The sequence below is a fragment of the Dipodomys ordii genome, unplaced genomic scaffold (genome assembly GCF_000151885.1).
Source record: "Dipodomys ordii isolate 6190 unplaced genomic scaffold, Dord_2.0 Scaffold147, whole genome shotgun sequence".
NCBI lineage: Eukaryota > Metazoa > Chordata > Mammalia > Rodentia > Heteromyidae > Dipodomys > Dipodomys ordii.
Genome location: NW_012267363.1, coordinates 2,068,011 through 2,087,305, shown reverse-complemented (window position 1 = coordinate 2,087,305; position 19,295 = coordinate 2,068,011). Strand labels below are relative to the sequence as shown.

Genomic DNA, 19,295 nt, shown 5'->3' with positions numbered 1-19,295 from the left:
CGCTGTCCCTCAGCTCTTTAGCTCAAGGCTAGTGCTCTACCATTTGAGCCACAGCACCACTTTGGCTTTTTTCTTTTTGGCTTATGTGGGGCTGAGGAATCAAACCCAGGGCCTCAGGCATGCAAGGTAAGCGCTCTACCACTGAGCCACCTTCCCAGCCCCATCCGTGAGACTCTTATCTCCAATTAACCACCAGAAAACTGGAAGTGGTGCTGTGGCTCCAGTGGCAGAGTGCTCATAGAGAGCTCTTCAATTCAAGGACAGCACCCAGGCCCAGAGTTCAAGCCTACAACCAAAAAAAAGCACAAGGGTATCGGGGCTGGGAATGTGGCTTAGTAGAAAAATGCTTGCTTAGCATGCATGAAGCCCTGGGTTCAATTCCTCAGTACCACATAAACAGAAAGAGCTGGTATTGGCCCTGTGGCACAAGTGGTAGAGCGCTAGCCTTGAGCACAGAGAGGCTCAGAGACAGAGCCCAGGACCTGAGTGTAAGCCCCAGGACTCCTGGAAAAGGAAAAAAAAAAAAAAAAACTAGGAAAACTTCCATAAAGTAATAGTCGACTGACTACTGGAGGATCATCTGTGCTATGCATGACACAGACTGAATATGCCTTATCTGAAATGCTTGGAAATAAGTGTCTTAGAAATAGTTCAGTTTAGGGACTGGGAAGGTGGCTCGGTGGTAGAGTGCTTGCCTTGCATGCATGAGGCTCTGGGTTCGATTCCTCAGCACCACATAAGCAGAAAAAAAAAGCTGGAAGTGGTGCTATGGCTCAAGTAGTAGAGTGCTAGCCTTGAGCTGAAGAGCTGAGGGACAGTGCTCAGGCCCAGAGTTCAGACCCCACAACCGGACCCCCCCCCAAAAAAGGAAATAGTTCAGTTTAAGCCGGGTGCCGATGGCTCATGCCTGTAATCCTAGCTACTCAGGAGGCTGAGATCTGAGGATCATAGTTCAAAGCCAGCCCAGGCAAGAAAGTCCGTGAAACTCTTATCCCCAATAAACCACCAGAAAACTGGAAGTGGTGCTGTAGCTCAAGTGGTAGAGCGCTAGCCTTGAGCTGAAGAGCTAAGGGACAGCACTCAGGCCCAGAATTCAAGCCCCATGACCAAACAAAAAACAAACAAACAAACAAAAGAAATAGTTCAGTTTTGGGGCTGGGAATGGGCTTAGTGGTAGAGTGTTTGCCTAGCATGCATGAAACCCTGGGTTCAATTCCTCAATATCATATAAATAGAAACAGCTGAAGTGGTGTTGTGACTTAAGTGACAGAGTACTAGCCTTGAACATGAGAGGCTCAGGGACAGTCAGTGCCCAGGCCCTGAGTTCAAGCCCTAGGACTGGCCAAAAAAAGAAAAAAGAAACATTTCAATTTTGGAATATTTGCATATATACAAATTCTTGGAGCTAAGACTCATGTCTAACATAAAATTTATTTATGTTCTATATATGTGTTATGTAATATAACCTAAAAAGGGGCTGGTAAGGTGGCTCAGTGGTAGAGTGCTTGCCTTGCATGCATGAGGCTTGGGCTTGATTCCTCAGCACCACATAAGCAGAAAAAGTCAGAAGAGGTGCTGTGGCTCAAATGGTAGACGGATAGCCTTGAGCTGAAGAGTTGAGGTATAGCACCCAGGCCCAGAGTTCAGGCCCCATGAAATGCCTGAAAAGCATTTTTCATTTCTTATGTTGCTAGGGGTCAAACCTAGGGTCTTTTGCATGCTAGCTAAGCATTCTACCACTGAATGTCACCTCTAGTGCTTGCAAGTATATTATGTAATATAGTTAGCATACCTGCATTTTGTGTATAAACTGTTACATGACATCAGGTGTGGAACTTCCTACTTGTGAGGTCATGTCTACAGTGAAAAAGTCCTAGATTTTGGATTTTCAGATTAGGGATGCTCAGCGTGATTCTTACTTTTTCATGTGGTTTATGCAGCAGATGCAACATATTCTATAAGGTTTTTGACATACCTGTTTTCATAACGACATGTGTAGTCTCTTCAGTAACTGCATTAGTTAAAGTGATGTGGTGTTTTCTGGCAAACTTCTGTGCAAGTACCTGAAATCAAATAAAATATTACAGGAGCTGGGAAGGTGGCTCAGTGGTAGAGTGCTTGCCTTGCATGCATGAGTTGATTCCTCAGCACCACATAAACAGAAAAAGCCAGAAGTGGTGCTGTGGCTCAAGTGGTAGAGCGCTAGCCTTGAGCTGAAGAGCTGAGGGACAGCACCCAAGCCCAGAGTTCAGGCCCCATGACTGGCAAAAAACAAAACAAAACAAAAAACAAATAAAATACTACAGTTTGATAAACTGCCTTAAGTATGTGGCTTACAGTATTAGTCCAGCTTCGTGTCTATTTTCCTCAGAAAGTGTACATCTTTTTAATAACAGGCTTGAAGTCTCAAAATGAATTATTTAATAAAGACTGTGTATAAGCCACAAGGAGACATTGTAATATAATCTAATATAGTGCTATCAGTCATTGAATTACAACCAAAGATTCAAAATAATATTAATTTGTCTTTAATAACAGACATTATTTGATGCCCTAATAAATGTTTTTTGTGTAGTGATACTCTATTGTCCTATCATTCAGTTTTATCAGCCTACACTGTATAAAGTAAAGGTAACATTATAGATTTATGTGGCTTAAAATTCAACTCTCTGATAGTTACAAAATATACAGGTGATGAAGATTCTAAAGAGCAGGGCAAAAAATACAAATTGTAGGAGAAGAACTGAAAGAGCCATATATCTATTATTTTATAATAATTACATATATAGTCGTTTGTGGGGCTTGAATTCAGGGTCTGAGCACTATCCTTGAGCTCTTTTTGTCAAAGGCTAGTACTCTACTACTTTGAGCCATAGCACCACATCCAGTTTTCCGGTAGTTAATTAGAGATAAGAGTCTCAAGCAGGGCTGGGAATGTGGCTTAGTGGGAGAGTGCTTGCCTAGCATGCATGAAACCCTGGGTTTGATTCCTCAGTATCATGTAAACAGAAAAAGCCAGAAGTGGTGCTGTAGCTCAAGTGGTAGAGTGCTAGCCTTGACCAAAAGCTCAGGGAGAGTACCCAGGCCCTGAGTTCAAGCCCCAGAACTGGAGAGAGAGAGAGAGAGAGAGAGAGAGAGAGAGAAAGAGAGAGAGAGAGAGAGAGGAGTCTCAAGCACTCTCCCGCTCAGGCTGGCTTCAAACTGCAATCCTCAGATCTCAGCCTCCTAAGTAGTTAGGATTATAGGCATGAGCCATCAGTGCCTGGTAGAAGAGCCTCCTATTCTTCCCAAAAGAAAACTAAAGTCAGGGCTGGGAATGTGGCTTAGTGGTAGAGTGCTTGCCTAGCACGCATGAAGCCCTGGGTTTGAATCCTTAGCACCAAATAAAAAAAGCTAGAAGTGATGCGGTAGCTCAAGTAGTAGAATAGTAGCTTTGAGCAAAAGCAGCGCAGGGACAGTACCCAAACAGGCAGTAAACAAAATGAATTAGAGCTATTATGAGTATAGTTGACATAACTGGTAGCGATTGCTTGGTAAACAGTTTTGTTTGCTAAGCGCCATCGTTTATGAACCATTGCCATCCAGACTACCATTGACCTGCAGTACAGGTCAAAGAATCTTCCTTTCATGTTGCCTCACTCTGTACTGCCATGGGGCATGGAAAGAAGCTAACGACATTTTCCCTTTTCGCCACTGCCCTCTGCCAGGATCATTAGCAATTCTGAACTGATTAATTGCTGAAATCTCAGCCTTGAAACAGCGTTCGTTCAGTCGGAAGAGCAACTGCTGAAAAGATCATCTTAATATAGGCTTCAGAATGAATCATGTATAATAAAGTCAGCAGCTTTCATCATAAATTTACCACACTATAGCCAGCCTGAATAGAACTCAAAGTTTCCCTCTTTTACTTGTTTAAAGACAACATGTGCCCACAACATTTATAGTGTAACCTGTAGCTCAGAACCACCCAAGGCAAGAGATGAGACCATTTTAGCCATGTCTGAAAAGCTGAACTCATAAAAGAATGCTAATTTTCAGTGAATGAATGGATATTCTAGTTGTGTAGGTAAATGATCAAAAGCCATTTAAATAGACACAGGTATAAGAATTTTCAGAGCAAATGATGTCTTGGGATGGGCAGTGAGATGACAACATTCACAACCATCATCTTACAATTTTCATTTATTGCCTGTATTCATTTGCTTTGCTCAGTCCAAAGCAGGACCTATCTGGCAGCAAGGACTGTTATGCTGAGTCACTACCTATGAAATTAGGCTGAGAAATGGTTCATGTCCTACCTGATTAGCCAAGATTATAGGTGTGAGGCCTCTGGTGCCTGGCTACTATATCTTAAAGAAATATTACTCACTCAATTGTTTTCCAGATACTAATAACAAGAAATTACAAGAAAAGTAAATTTCCCAGGATGTCTAAAATCCACAAACAGCCTAAGGAGAGACAAGAGTTTAGTGGTCTTAATATTTTAATGAGTCTTAATTTTTTTTTTTTTTTGGTGGTCATGGGGCTTGAACTCTAGGCCTGGGCGCTGTCCCTGAGCTCTTCAGCTCAAGGCTAGCGCCCTACCACTTGAGCCACAATGCCACTTCTGGCCTTTTCTGTTTAGGAAGTGCTGAGGAATCGAACCCAGGGCCTCATGCATGTGAGGCAAGCACTCTACCACTGAGCCCCATGAGTCTTAAAATTTTAATAGTTATTTTTCTATAATGTGAAATAATTCCCATTTCTGGCACAAGGGGCATAAGGAGATGCCAAAATCTAAATAGCAAAGGGTATTATAGGGCAGCAATGACAGGGCAGGCTATTAAAGAGCTGTCTTCCCCGCAAGGATGAAGACAAACAAACACTGGAAAAATGCCACTGTCTGGCAGCGTGCTTGGAACTAGTTTGGTAAGCTGACTCAGATACAAAAGAAGGGAAAGAGAAAGCTACACCTACTTGTTTTGTTTTTGTTTTTTCTTAAACCAAAAGACAAAACAATACCCTTTTTATTTTTTTAAAACTCTGGTGAAATTGGTTTCCATATGAGGCTTGAACTCTGTGCCTAAGCACTAGCCCTGAGCTGCTTTTGCTCAAAGCTAGTGCTCCACCACTTGAGACAGTCCAACTTGCTTTTTTAGATAAAAAAGAAAATTCTGATGCTAACTGAAAAGCTTTAGATCATATTCCCAGGTAAACCATTTTTTTGTTACGATTTACTAATTGTTTTCATAATTAAATATATTTTAGGAATTTATATATATATATATATATATTTATATATACATATTTTATTTTTTTGTCAGTTGTGGGGCTTGAACCCTGGGCCTGGGTGCTGTCCCTCAGCTCTTTAGCTCAAGGCTATCACTCTACCACTTGAGCCACAGCGCCACTTCCGGCATTCCAGTCGTTTACTGGAGATGAGCCTCACAGACTTTCCTGCCTGGGCTGATTTTGAACCTCGATCCTCAGATCTCAGCCTTCTGAGTAGCTAGGTGGCGTGAGCCACCAGCACCAGGCAAGAATTTGTATTTTTGCTTTACCTAGATGCAATTTTTCAGAAATGAGGGATGGAAATTAAATTACAAAGACGTCTTCTGATTTCCTTGATTTCTTCCCACAGGTTATTTGTTGCTAGACTCTGCATAAAACAGTTTGTGGTATGTTGTCCTGTCACAGCGACTACAGAAATATACTTAGATATACTTACAAATTCTTTTTGGATCAAGCCTGATACCACCATAGACATTCTTTTGTTGACCTTTGCTGTTGAAGTCTTCAATTCTGGTTTGTCTCTCTTCTCTCTCTCTTCCCTTGCTTTGTCCCCATGAGCAGCGGCTGGACTGCTGGCAGACTGGGCAACTTGAAATTGGGATGATAAACCGCAGACATGAGCTGGCTCTAGAGTGCTGTCTTTAGGGGGTTCAGATTTAGGCTCATTGTAGAAGAGGCAGTTTCCAGACTGCAGATCAGGGGTTCTCTCTGAAAAGGATAAATGTTTAATTTAACATTAATATAACAATGAATTTGAATTAGGAGGTTCCAGTCTCTGATAAGAATGAAATAGACCCGATGAGGTTAAGAGGGTCCACTGCTGTGGAAGTACAGTGGCTTAACTTTTCTGAAGGCCAATACATGTGTTGACACTTTTATTCAGCAGTTTTAATTTTAGAAATGAATCCTGAGGGGGCTGGGAAGGTGGCTCAGTGGTAGAGTGCTTGCCTTGTATGTATGAGACCCTGGGTTCGATTCCTCAGCACCACATAAGCCGAAAAAGCTGCAAGTGGCGCTGTGGCTCATATGGTAGAGTGCTAGCCTTGAGCTGAAGAGCTGAGGGACTGGGCCCAAGCCCAGAGTTCAGGCCCCATGACCGACAAAAAAGAAGAAAAAGAAATAAAGAAATGCATCTTGAGGAAATAGAAGATGTATGCAAAGGTAGTCATTGGATATTTCCTTCCTACTATTTATAATAACACAATTTTAGAAATGATCTAAATATCCAACATGACATTAAATGATACATTTAATTGAGTAGTTTTTCACTCCTTATAGTGAGCAGTAAAATAAATATTTTAAGATGATAGCTAAGAAATATTTAACATGACTTTATATTTAGATTGACTAACTGAGGCTTAGACCAGCCTAAAGTTCATGGACTGAAGCAATCCTATTGCTTCTGCTTCCCGAGTAGCTGGGACTATAGATGTGTACCACTATGCCCAGATTGATTCTGTATTCTAAAAATAAGCAAAATGACTGAAGAAATAGCAATATCTTATTGTTAACTGGCAGGAACATAGGCAATTTTAAAGATTCTTATTTTGTATTTTCTATATTATACAATTCTTTTTGGCAATAGTCATGTAGAACTTTCATAAGGAAAGGAAAAAAGGCTGAAAACTATGACAGATACTTTTATTTTTCTATGACATCTTTGTTTGGGTTTTTTTTTTTTAACTGTATTTTTTTTGTCTTTTCTTTTTTGGTACTGGGGATCGAACCCAGGACGTTGCGCTTGCTAGGCAAGCGCTTTGCCACTGAGCTACATCCCAGCCCTCTATGACATCTTTGAAACAGCTCAGAAAATGTCATTCTATCAAGGGTGGAGCTGAGTAAAAGGAAAAAGATTCCTAAAATGAACTAATGAACATGACCAAATACCACATTTGATGCCAAATAGAGCCTTTTATGATAATGTATATTAAGTATTAATTAAATTTTTTACTGATTAAAACTTTGATTTACATGCCATAAAATATATTAATCATTACAAGTGATTTACAAGACATAAAACAGTCATTTATATTCATTAATTCATAGAAAAAAAGAGCCTGCTTTGGGATTTGACTCATTATTCAATAAAGGACAGACCTAAAACTATTCTAGGGCCTTAGAATGCTTATCTAACAGTTGAAGTAAAATATTTATTTTATTTTTCTGAGGTACTGAGGATTGAATTCAGGGTCTTATGCTTCCTCAGTTCAAGGATAGCACTTCAACTACCCCCTGGCCCAGGTTTTTTTTCTTGATATTTTGGAGACAGAGTCTCAAGGACTTTTCTGCCTGGGCTGGCCTCAAAGGGAGATCCTCCAAGCCAGGCGCTGGTGGCTCACTCCTGTAATAATCAGGAGGCTGAGATCTGAGGATCATGGTTCAAAGCCAGCTTGGGCAGTTAAGTCTATGAGACTCATCTCCAATTAACCACCAGAAAACCAGAAGTGGCACTGTGGCTCAAGTGGTAGAGCATTTGCCTTGAGCCAAAGAGATGAGGGACAGTCTCCAGGACCAGAATTCAAGCCCCACAAAGGACCAAAAAAACAAAACAAAACAAAAAGGGAGATCCTCCAAGGAGCCCAGGTGGCATGAGCCACCAACACTTGACTTCAAAGTAAAATATTCAGAGCGTACTAAGAGTGAAACCAATAGGTAGATTAACAGCTGCAATAATTTTCAAGTAAATTTGGATTAAAAGTCAAGTTATTTTTTAAATGGGCTTATATATAATAGAAGCAAAAATGATAAACCTGTATACCGGAAAGTTGACTAACTAGAGTCTATTTTTTTGTTTTAGTCACTTGTGGGGCTTGAACTCAGGGTTTGGGCACTGTCCCTGAGCTTCTTTTTGCTCAAGGGTAGCACTCTACCACTTGAGCCACAGTGCTACTTCCAGCTTTTTCTGTTTTGTGGTACCAAGGAATCGAACCTAAGGCTTCATGCATGGTAGACAAGCACTCTATCCAATCCCAGCATATCTTTTATTTATTTATTTATTGCCGGTTGTGGACCTGAACTCTGGGCCTAGGAGCTGTCTCTCAGCTCTTCAGCTCAAGGCAGAAGCTCTACCGTTTGAACCACAGCACCACTTCCAGCTTTTTCTGTTTATATGGTGCTGAGGAATCGAACCCAGGGCCTCATGCATGCAAGGCAAGCACTCTACCACTGAGCCACCTTCCCAGCCCCCAGCATATCTTTTATATAGGACTCAGAGTAAAGAAAAAGTGTCTTACTTCCAATTACAGGAGATAAAATGTATTACCTAGGTCCTGCTTTGGCAAATAAGACTGCTCCATTAAGTCAGGTGGCTGAGACTTCTCCAGCTGTTCCTCCTCCAGATCAATCACCACAAGCTCCCTTTGAGATGGGAAGTTTCTATTCTGAAGCCTGGTAGATAGGTAGTGCACAGACCCACTACTATCTACCAACTGGGTCTTTGATGGGGAAGTCCTGAAAAGACAGATGAAAAGAGAAAACTATTACTACCAGTTCTAAAAGAACTAGTCAGAATCCCACGGCAGACAAAGCATAAGTGAAAGAGCTCCCTGTCAGAGATATGAAGTGATGAACAAAGAAGAGCCCAGTGACAGCCTAGGCATCTGGATTCATGCAGCCAATCAACATATCATGGCTGACATATCTCTCCTAGGGGCTGGTCTGAGGCAGTGTATCTCCCAGATACTTAAAACCCTTGTCAGCAATTTCTGCCCAAATATCCACTGCCACTCACCAAACCCTATGCACTTTTGTACTTGAGCCTAAATGGAGGTGTCAGACTTCTTATAAAGCTAGATGATTAATGTTGACATCTAAACACTTATTCTTTCCACCAGTTTGGGAAGAATCATCTTATCATTAATTAGCCTTTTACTGTCTGGGCCGATTGAATATGAAAGCCAACTATCAGGGGTGGGTAGAGAACCTATGCCACCTATGTTCAGTGGAAGAGCACTTCCCAAAGCATGTGTGACGCCTTGGTTTGAACCCTACCACTACAAGAAAAAAAACCCAAACTATTAAATATTGTTAGAAAGTAAATGCACTAAGTAGTTCCTCTATTATTTAATTATTTTTTTTTTTGCTGGCCATGGGGCTTGAACTCTGGGCCTGGGTGCTGTCCCTCAGCTCTTCAGCTCAAGGCTAGCGCTCTACCACTTGAGCCACAGCGCCACTTTCAGCTTTTTCTTTTTCTGTTTATATGGTGCTGAGGAATCGAACCCAGGGCCTCATGCATGCAAGGCAAGCACTCTACCACTGAGCCACCTTCCCAGCCCCCAGCTGCTTTTACATATTGTTAAACACCTGAAATACTAGAGGAATGGCTGGGCACCTGTGGCTCATGCCTATAATCCTAGCTACTCAGGAGGCTGACATTTGAGAATTGTAGTTCAAAGCCAGCCTGGGCAGAAAAGTCCATGATATTCTTATCTCCGATAAGCCACCAGAAAACCAGAAGTGGCGCTATGGTTCAAGTGGTAGAACGCTAGCTTTGAGCTGAAGAGCTGAGGGACAGCGCCAATGCCTAGAGTTCAAGCCTCACGACCCATAAGAAACAAATAAACAAACAAACAAAAAATAATAGCCAGCGCTGGTGGCTCTCACCTATAACACAAGGTGTTCAGGAGGCTGAGATCTTAGGATAACAGCTTGAAGCCAGCCCAGGCAGTTAAGTTTATGAGACTCTTTTTTTTTTTTTTTTCCGTCATAGGGCTTGAACTCTGGGCCTGGGCACTGTCCCTCAGCTCTTCAGCTCAAGGCGAGCCTCTACCACTTGAGCTACAGCGCCACTTCTGGTTTTCTAGTGGTTTATTGGAGATAGGAGTCTCACGGTCTCTCCTGCCCGGGGCTGGCTTTGAACCGCGATCCTCAGATCTCAGCCTCCTGAGTAGGTAGGATTACAGGCGTGAGCCACCAGCGCCCGGCAAGTTTATGAGACTCTTATCTCAAGTAAACTACTCAAAATGCTGGAAGTAGAGCTCAAGTGGTAGAGCACTAGCCTTGAGCAAAAAAAGCTCAAGGACAGTATTAGGCCCTTAGGTTCAAGCATAGGTCCTCCCCTCCTCCAAATGTGCAAAATAAGTAACTATCAATAGGCTTAAAGGGTCTCAGAGATGCATCATTAACTCAAAAATCATTACTTTTTCAAACAAGGTGATGGGATTATACACAGGTACCACCATGCCTGGCACAATTATTGGGTGTTTATTATATGTTAGATATTAAAGGAAGGCTCTATGGATTGAAGTAGAGTAAGTCCTAACTGTTACTCCAAGTAGTCTAGTAGAGGGAACAGGTTTAGTGTGAAGGTTTTAGGATAAAGAAAAATAATTTGAAAGGCTCATTTAGCTTATTGATTAAACCATACCAATGACATCATTACCTCTAAACATGGCTTTAGTGCCAATGGAAGTCAGCTCTTTTCCCTCTTTACCACAACACAATGCCACATAGAACTCTAGCCTCAAAAATAAATCCTTAATTCCAGTGGCTCATGCTTGTATTCAAGCTACTAAGGAGGCTGAGCTCTGAAGATCACAGTTCAAAGCCAGCTGGCGACAGCACTTAAGCCCTGAGTTCAAGCCCTAGTACCAGCATAAATAAACAAGTATATAAACAAATCCTTGCCAGGTACTGGTGGCTTACACCTGTAATTCTAGTTACTCAAGAGGCTAAGAACTAAGGATTATGACTCAAAGCCATCTCGGGCAGGAAAGTACATGAGACTCTTATGTCTACATCACCACCAAAAAGCTGGAACTGGAGCAATGGCTTAAATGGTACATTAGCTTTGAGCAAAAAAGCTCAGAAAGGGCTGGGGATGTGGCTTAGTGGTAGATTTTTTTTTTTTTGGTTTTTGATTCCTCAGTACTATATAAACAGAAAAGGCCAGAACTGTTCAATTCCTCAGTACCTCATAAACAGAAAAGGTCAGAAGTGGCATTGTGGTTCAAGTGGTATAGCACTAGCCTTGAGCAAAAGAAGCTCAGGGACAGTGTCCAGGCCCTAAATCCAAGTCCCAGGACTGGCAATTAAAAAAAAAAAAAGCTGGGTACCAGTGGCTCACACCTGCAATCCTACCTATTCAGGAGGCTGAGATCTGAGGATGGCTAGTCAAAGCCAGCCCGGGCAGGAAAGACCTTGAGACTCTCATCTCCAATAAACTACCAGAAAACCGGAAGTGGTGCTGTGGTTCAAGTGGTAGAGTGCTAGCCCTGAGCTGAAGAGCTGAAGGACAACGCCCTGGCCCAGAGTTCAAACCCACAAACGGCAAAAAAAACCCTCAAAAAATAGTGGCCAGACCCTGAGTGCAGAACAAAAATAAAAGTAAGAAAATAAAATATATTGTTACAAAGTTCTTGGAGGATGTTCTGAATATTTTTTCTGGAATAAATCAGATAATCCTTTTCTAGAGGCAAACATTCCCATTAGGGCAAGGGTTGACTGGGGAAAGTCCATTAGCCTCCAGGCTTGCTTCAGTTGTAGTTCTCTTGTATTTTCTTGTGACCTTCAGAAAAGACAGGTCTAATTGCACATTTCTCATGTAGTAGCTTATTCCACGTACAGGTCCAGAAAGCCTATACCCAATTAAATAAAGGAAGTGTTCTAGGAATTAGATGTCTCTGTATAAAATGGGGAGGGAAATTAGCTGGAGTTTAATGTTAGGAGATATTACCATCAACTTGATATTCTTACCTTTCCACTCCTAGTTCTTTATTTTTACTGGTGGAACTATCTGGAGATACTTGGAACTCATCAGCAGAAAAGGCTTTTCGAGTTTGGCTTAGAGGATGTCCATTATTTTTCTCTGGAGTTAAAACTGCTTTAAAGGGAATGAGAAAACAAAGAAATCAACTTTACTTCTTTGTCCTAAGGGTGATAATTCAGGTGAGGATACTGATTTTTGTCTTTGCTGTTTATTGAGACAAGGTCTCACATGCTCAGCCTGTTCTGGAACATGCCGTCTAGCATACATTGGCCTTAAACTTTTGATCCTCTTGCTTCAGCCTTGGAGTACAGGGATTTACATGAATCCAACAGGGCACTCAAGTTATTGATTTTAGAAGCAGCAATCTGTGACAATCAGATTGGTTTCTTTTTTTTTTTTTTGTCAGTTGTGGGGCTTGAACTCTGGGCGTGGGTGCTGTCCCTCAGCTCTTCAGCTCAAGGCAAGTGCTCTACCACTTGAGCTATAGTGCCACTTCTAGTTTTCTAGTGGTTTATTGGAGCTAGGAGTCTCACAGTCTTTCCTGCCCGGGCTGGCTTTGAACCATGATCCTAAGATCTCAGCCTCCTGAATAGCTAGGATTATAGGCGTGAGCCACCGGCACCCGGCAGACTGGTTCATTTTTTGTGTGCAGGGGCTGGTACTAGAGCATAAACTCAGGGCCTCACATTCTTGCTTGCCTTTTTCACTCAAGATTAGTATTCTACCACTTGAGCCACACTTTTACTTCTAGCACTTTCTTTGGTTTTCTTTCTTTCTTTCTTGTTGTTGTCAGTCACGGCTTGAACTCTGAAGTCTGGGTGCTGTCCCTGCGTTCTTTTTGATCAAGGCTAGCACTCTACCACTTTCAGCCACAGTGCTACTTCTGATTTTCTGGTGGTTAAATGGAAACAAGAATCTCACAGAGTTTCCTGCCCATGCTAGCTTTGTACCATGATCCTCAGATCTTAGCCTCCTGAGTAGCTAAGATTACAGGCATGAGCCACCAGTGCCCTGCACCACATAAGCAAAAAGAAAAAACCCGGAAGTGGTGCTGTGGCTCAAGTGGTAGAGCACTAGCCTTGAGCTGAAGAGCTGAGGGATAGCGCCCAGGCCCAGAGTTCAGGCCCCAAGACCGGACCCCCTCCAAAAAAAATAAATAAAATAAAAAAATAAATTTTTACATATGTGGAAAAGCAGGAGAGTCTTGAGAAAGAAAATACAAACACAGGTGCCATTTTACTTGTCTCAATTAATAGCACCCCCAAATAAACAAACCCTCATATATCTACACATATCTACACATACACACAAAAACAAACACAAGGAACTAATGTTACATACAAAGAATTAATGTTCAGGGCTGGGAAGGTGGCTCAGTGGTAGAGTGCTTGCCTTGCATGCATGAGGCCCTGGGTTCGATTCCTCAGCACCACATAAGCAGAAAAAGCTGGAAATGGTGCTGTGGCTCAAGTGGTAGAGCACTAGCCTTGAGCTGAAGAGCTGAGGCACAGTGCCCAGGCCCAGAGTTCAGGCACCATGACTGGCAAAATAAATAAATAAAAAATCCATAAATCGGGGCTGGGAAGGTGGCTCAGTGGTAGAGCACTTGCCTTGCATGCCTGAGGCCCTGGGTTCGATTCCCCAGCACCACATAAGCCAAAAGAAAAAATGCCGGAAGTGGCGCTGTAGCTCAAGTGGTAGAGCGCTACCCTTGAGCTGAAGAGCTAAGGGACAGCGCCCAGGCCCAGAGTTCAGGCCCCATGACCGGACCAAAAAAATATTAAAAAAAAATCCATAAATCAAGGCAGAAAATTTAAACAAAACGTTCTATTAATTAAAGATATATTTTTTTAAAACAGGGAGGACCTGGGGGAAAATAACTATTGATTTCCTGAGTTACTTATCTTTCTTTTTTTTTTTTGGGGGGGTCCAGTAGTGGGCCTGAACTCTGGGCCTGGGCGCTGAGCCCAGGCTCTGAGCTCAAGCCCCAGGACTGCCAAAAAAAAAAAAAAATAGTGGCACCAATGGCTTATGCCTGTAACCCTAGCTACTCAGGGGGCTGAGAACCAAGGATTGAGCTTGAAGCCAGCCCAACAGGAAAGCCCCTGAGTGCTTATCTCCAATAAACTTCCAAAAAGTGGGAAGCAGAGCCTTGACTCACTGGTAGAGCACTAGTCTTGAGCACAAAATCTTAGGAACAGTGCCCAAACCCGGAGATCAAGCCCCAGAACACCCTCCCCTACTATTTTGTGTGTGTGTGTGTGCACGTGTGCACACACACACACACAAAATAGTAGGGGAGGGTGTTTAGCTTATGATACAGCTGAGCTAGTTGTAGCCTGTTTGAGGATCCAGGTTCAAGCCTCAGCAACACACACACACACACACACACACACACACACACACACACACACCACACACACACACACACACACACGTTATTCTATCACAAGAACATTTGTCAAATAAATTCCTTATTACTATAGGCTCCAAGCATGAATAATGAGCTAACCTGAGTTGAGTTACTGGATGCTACTGGCTCATGCCTATACTAGCTACTCAGGAGGCTGAGATCTGAGAGGATCTCAGTTCAAACGTAGCCTGAGCAGGAGAGTTTGTGAGACTATCATCTCCAATTAATCACCAGAAACACAGAATTGGTTCAAGTGGTAGATCACTAGCCTTGAGCAAGAGTTTAGGGACAGAGCCCAGGCTGAGTTCAGTCCCTATAACCAACAAAAAATAAAAATAAAAAACAAAATATCAAGGCTTTTCTGCTCAACTGGGGTATACTGGTATATGTTTATAGTCCTAGCACTGGGATAAGGAACTGAGGCAGGAGGAATGAAGGTTCATGGCCAGCCTAGGATATGTGGCAAGACTTTGCTTAGACTAGAGGTTTGAGTCAGAAGTAGATTGCTTGCCTAGCTAGCCCAAGACACCGAATTCCAACTTCAGACACACACACAAAAGTCTTGACAGAACACATCCAAATTTCTTTTTCTCTCCTTTTCATTCTCCTGTTCATTTTCTGAACAGCAAGCCCAATCCAGGCCTTCAGAGATGATGATTTACCTGTAGGCTGGGTTAGCAGAATATAACACAGGGATATAGAGCTTAGCTCCAAAACAATACTAACGTCTCCTGCAGGTCATTCTGTCTTCTAGATATGTCAACAAGTTATATTCTTTAAGGATATGGAATAAGCATCAGATCAAGCATTCAATAAATGTATTGACTACCTAATTTGTGCTAAGCATCGTGGAAGGTATTGGGAAGAATCAAGGAAAAGACATTGAGTTAGAAGCGAAGAAATACTAAGAAGTGACAAATTACAAAATATAGAACCCATAATGAAATGGACTGGAGATTTTTAGCAAGTGCTTACAAGAACAAACATATCTGCAGGATAGAAAAGCTCAAACATGTCAGAAAAATCACTTGCACTGTAATGGGCCATGATCTCACAAAAGCTAGTATTTGCTTTTTGAATGACAAACATAGTAGTACCTGATATGAAATAGCTTAATCTATAAAAACATACATAATCTGCAATGAGTAAATATACACATTTGTACCCAAATATTTTGCAGGCTTAGGAATGATCCTTAGACAAACAGTAGGAAGATCTATGCTGAAGAGCAGGACACTAATATAAAGACTTTAATTAGGGGATTTTTATTACCTTTAGGAATACTAGATCCAGGCTGAAAGCAAAGTGTAATTATAAAGCCCTAAGTTCAAACTCCAGTACCTCCAAAACAAACAAACAAATAAATAAAAATTTAAAAAATAAATTAAGCCAGGTGCTGGTGGTGGTTCATGCCTGTAATCCTAGCTACTTAGAGGCTGAGATCTGAGGACTGAGGTTCAAAGCCAGCCTGGGCAGGAAAGTCCATGAGACTCTTATCTCTAATAAACCACCAGAAAAACTGGAAGTGGTTCTGTGGCTCAAGTGGTAGAGTACTAGCCTTGAGCTGAAGAGCTCAGGGACAGCACCCAGGCCCAGAGCTCAAACCCCACAACTGACAAAAAATAAAATTAAAAATAAAAATAAATTAATTAAAAAAAATGCAAGATTCAGCTAGGCATAGTGGTTCAATCCTGTAATCTCAGCTATTCAGGAAATGGAGATTATGTTTTAAGGACAATGTGGTGGAAATTTTAATGAATCGTTTCCATAACAATCAATAACTCAGACACAATGGTACATATCTATAGTTCTAGCTATGAGGATAACGGTCTGAGGCCTACCTCAGATCTCAGCCTCCTGAACAGCTAGGATTATAGGCATGAGCCACATGAGACACCCAGCCTAATGTTGATTTCTTACCTTGATAAAAGTATCATGATAATCTAAGATATCAGGGAGAAACAAACCGGGCATGGCAGTGTGGGGGAACATCCTGTACTATCACTGCACTTTTTCTGTAAACCTAAAATTATTCCAAAATGAGAAGTCTACTAAAAAAATATGTCATCTGTAAACCAGGTGCTGTGGCTCATACCTTTAATCAGGAGGCTGAGTCTGAGGATTAAGATTTGAAGCCAGTGCAGGCAGAAAAGTCTGTGAGACTCTTATTCCCATGGCTCAAATGGTAGAGCACACAATGATCAAAAAAGCCAAAAAAAACCCCAAAAAAAGCCAAAGTACTGGTGGCTCATGCCTGTAATCCTAGCTACTCAAGAGGTTGAGCTCTGAGAATTGTGATTCAAAGCAGCCTGGGCAAGAAAGTTCCTAAGATTCTTCTCTCCAATCAACCACTAAAAAAACAGAAGTGGAGCTATGGCTCAAAGTGGTAGAGTGCTAGCTAGCCTTGAGCAAAAAGCAAAAAATAAGTGTGAGGCTCAGTTCAAGCCTTAGTACCAGGAAAGAAAGTCAGTCATGGGGATAGCAGGAGGTAAATAATACCTTTTTCTTAGAATTAAGAAATTCACTGGCATGTCAATTAACACTCACATTAAGGTAAGGAAAAAAAAAAAGCTCAAAATATGAGTTGGTATTAAATTGATGTTCAAAATATTTCAGAAATGAAGCTACAAAGCAACATTTGTTTGTTTTACAAAGAAACATTTTAATCTATAAATCTTTAGGGAAAAAAAATCAACACACAATGTACGCCAAAGATGAGATAGATTTAGACAGCTATTCAGAGCCAGACAGTACATTTCATATCTTGTGTGTTAGCACTGAAAGTCCAGTCTGTTTTAGGAATTAAGACTGTAAAAGCACCCCAAAGAGAGCTGTACTGTGGACAGGCATCTTCATTAGCCTCCAGATGAACTAAATGAAGATGCAGTTACAAAGAAAGCATTTAAACAAATACATTTTGACATACTGCCATAGCAACAGAGTCCTTAGCTTTTCATGCATGAGTTACTGTTTTTCTACACTCAAGGCACCTGTGGGGACCAAGACCACAGTTCTAGATAATAAACAGACCAAAGTTCCTACAAAGAGTCAAAGGTAGGACTTGGAGCTCCTAGTGGACAGTGGAAGGCAGTGCTGAAGAAGGAACTTTAACCCTAAGATAGTCAGTTAGGGCTCACTGAAAGGGTTGTGAGGAGCACTTTGCCTGTTTCTAAGCACCCAGCTCCCCCTGGGAGGTCCCCTACCTGGTATGCTAGTTCGCTAACTGAAAACTCAAAGTGCAGTTGTTGAAGTAGAAGATATCTTTCTATAAATCCAAAAGTAGGTCAATTTCATCTTTGTGGTAGACCACTAGTGCTATAAGGAATATGTATGTCCTACTGTTTAATTTTCTAATGGCTTTGTGAATCTACTAGATTCTATGTCTACTATTAATATCCCCTATTATACCCAGTGGATGTTGTCTGTCTCTCCTATGAGCTCCACACAGCATCTCTGCATTATAGGTGCTTTGGCAGTGACAGGAAGGTCTTGAGGTCCTGTGAATGGTACATGAGTTATAACCAGGCACTAAGACTAAGTCTCTCAAATTATCCATGGGGTGACTCAGTAAATATGTACTGAGCAGAGACCAGAAAATGTTGGATCTAATCTGGAGGCCAGTTGCTTATGCTTGTAATCCTATCTACTTGGGAGGCTAAAAATGGGAAGTTCAGAGTTCAGATGCTAGCCTGCAGAAAGGTACTATGAGACTCCTTTTCAACCTATGGCTAGGTGCAATGACCTGCTCCTGCCACTCAAAGATGGGTGAGAAGCTGACAATGGGAGAATTTTAATGTTAGGCTAGACAGGCAGGATGGTCCTTGAGGCTGTCTCCACAGAGAGAAGGTAGACTTCCTAGAAATGCCTGGGAAATCTAAAAGTATACAGATCTTGGGTCAGGAGCATGCCCTGGCAGCAAGCAGGACCCTATCCCAAAACTAGTGTACAACAAGGTTAGAGAAATAGTTACCACCTAGCAAGAGAGGGCTAGAGTTCAAATCTCGGTACTTCAAGTCGGAACTAGGTCCTTGTTCTTCAGAAGAAGTAAACAATTAAGGAGAGGAAGAATTGTGTTTTGTTTTGTGGTCTTGGGTTTTGAACTCAGGTCCTGGGTTCTGTCCCTGAGCTTCCCTGTGCTCAAGACTCTATCTACCTCTTGAGCCATGTGGACACTTCTGGCTTTTTCTGAGTACTTTACTGGAGATAAGAGTATCCCAGATTTCCCTGCCTGGGCTGGCTTTGAACTGCGATCCTCAGCTCTCAGTCTCCTGAGTAGCTAGGATTATAGGTGTGAGCCTCTGGTGCCCAATGAAAGAATTATTTTTAAGATGTTGGCATCTGGCCAATATTACAAACCTTTTCCTGATACGTTTTGTTCTGGTCCACAATAGTTAGCTAGGAGGGAAGTGGAGCTGGCGGGAAGTTGCTGGCTCTTGTGCTGCTGTAGCACAGCTTCTAGATGGGCCATTTCCTGCTGGATCTTTTTCAGGTTATCTTTCATAATATGCTTCTGCTGCAAAAACAAAAAAGAATACCAAGGAAGTTATATGCTTTGAGAAACTTGCCATATAGTGAAAATAGGTCATACCAATTAATTTTAACATGGGAAATAAAATCATCTAGTATGGAATTATGAGTTCTGGTTGAATTTCCTTTAATCCAACCATATTCATACAATTAACAGCTGTAAATTATTTCAAAATGATGTTGTGGGAGAAGGGAATACTCTATTCTCCCAAATAGACTTGCTTTATTATGATATTCTTTTTTTTTGTCGGTTGTGGGTCTTGAACTCTGGGCCTGGGCGCTGTCCCTCAGCTCTTCAGCTCAAGGCGAGCGCTCTACCACTTGAGCTACAGTGCCACTTCCGGTTTTCTAGAAGTTTATTGGAGATAGGAGTCTCAC

General features: G+C 41.8%; 1 protein-coding gene across 1 annotated transcript in view; it reads right to left on the bottom strand.

Annotated features, from left to right (window-relative positions):
- Positions 1 to 19,295, bottom strand: part of Brca1 (breast cancer 1, early onset) — a 99,039-nt gene that overhangs the window by 39,468 nt on the left and 40,276 nt on the right. Inside the window, exons 12-16 of the mRNA XM_013031946.1 lie at positions 18,747 to 18,903; positions 11,965 to 12,091; positions 8,534 to 8,721; positions 5,708 to 5,979; positions 1,976 to 2,063 (exon numbers count right to left, since the gene is read on the bottom strand). Coding sequence (XP_012887400.1) covers positions 1,976 to 2,063; positions 5,708 to 5,979; positions 8,534 to 8,721; positions 11,965 to 12,091; positions 18,747 to 18,903 — 832 coding nt within the window. The remainder of the gene's footprint in view (positions 1 to 1,975; positions 2,064 to 5,707; positions 5,980 to 8,533; positions 8,722 to 11,964; positions 12,092 to 18,746; positions 18,904 to 19,295) is intronic.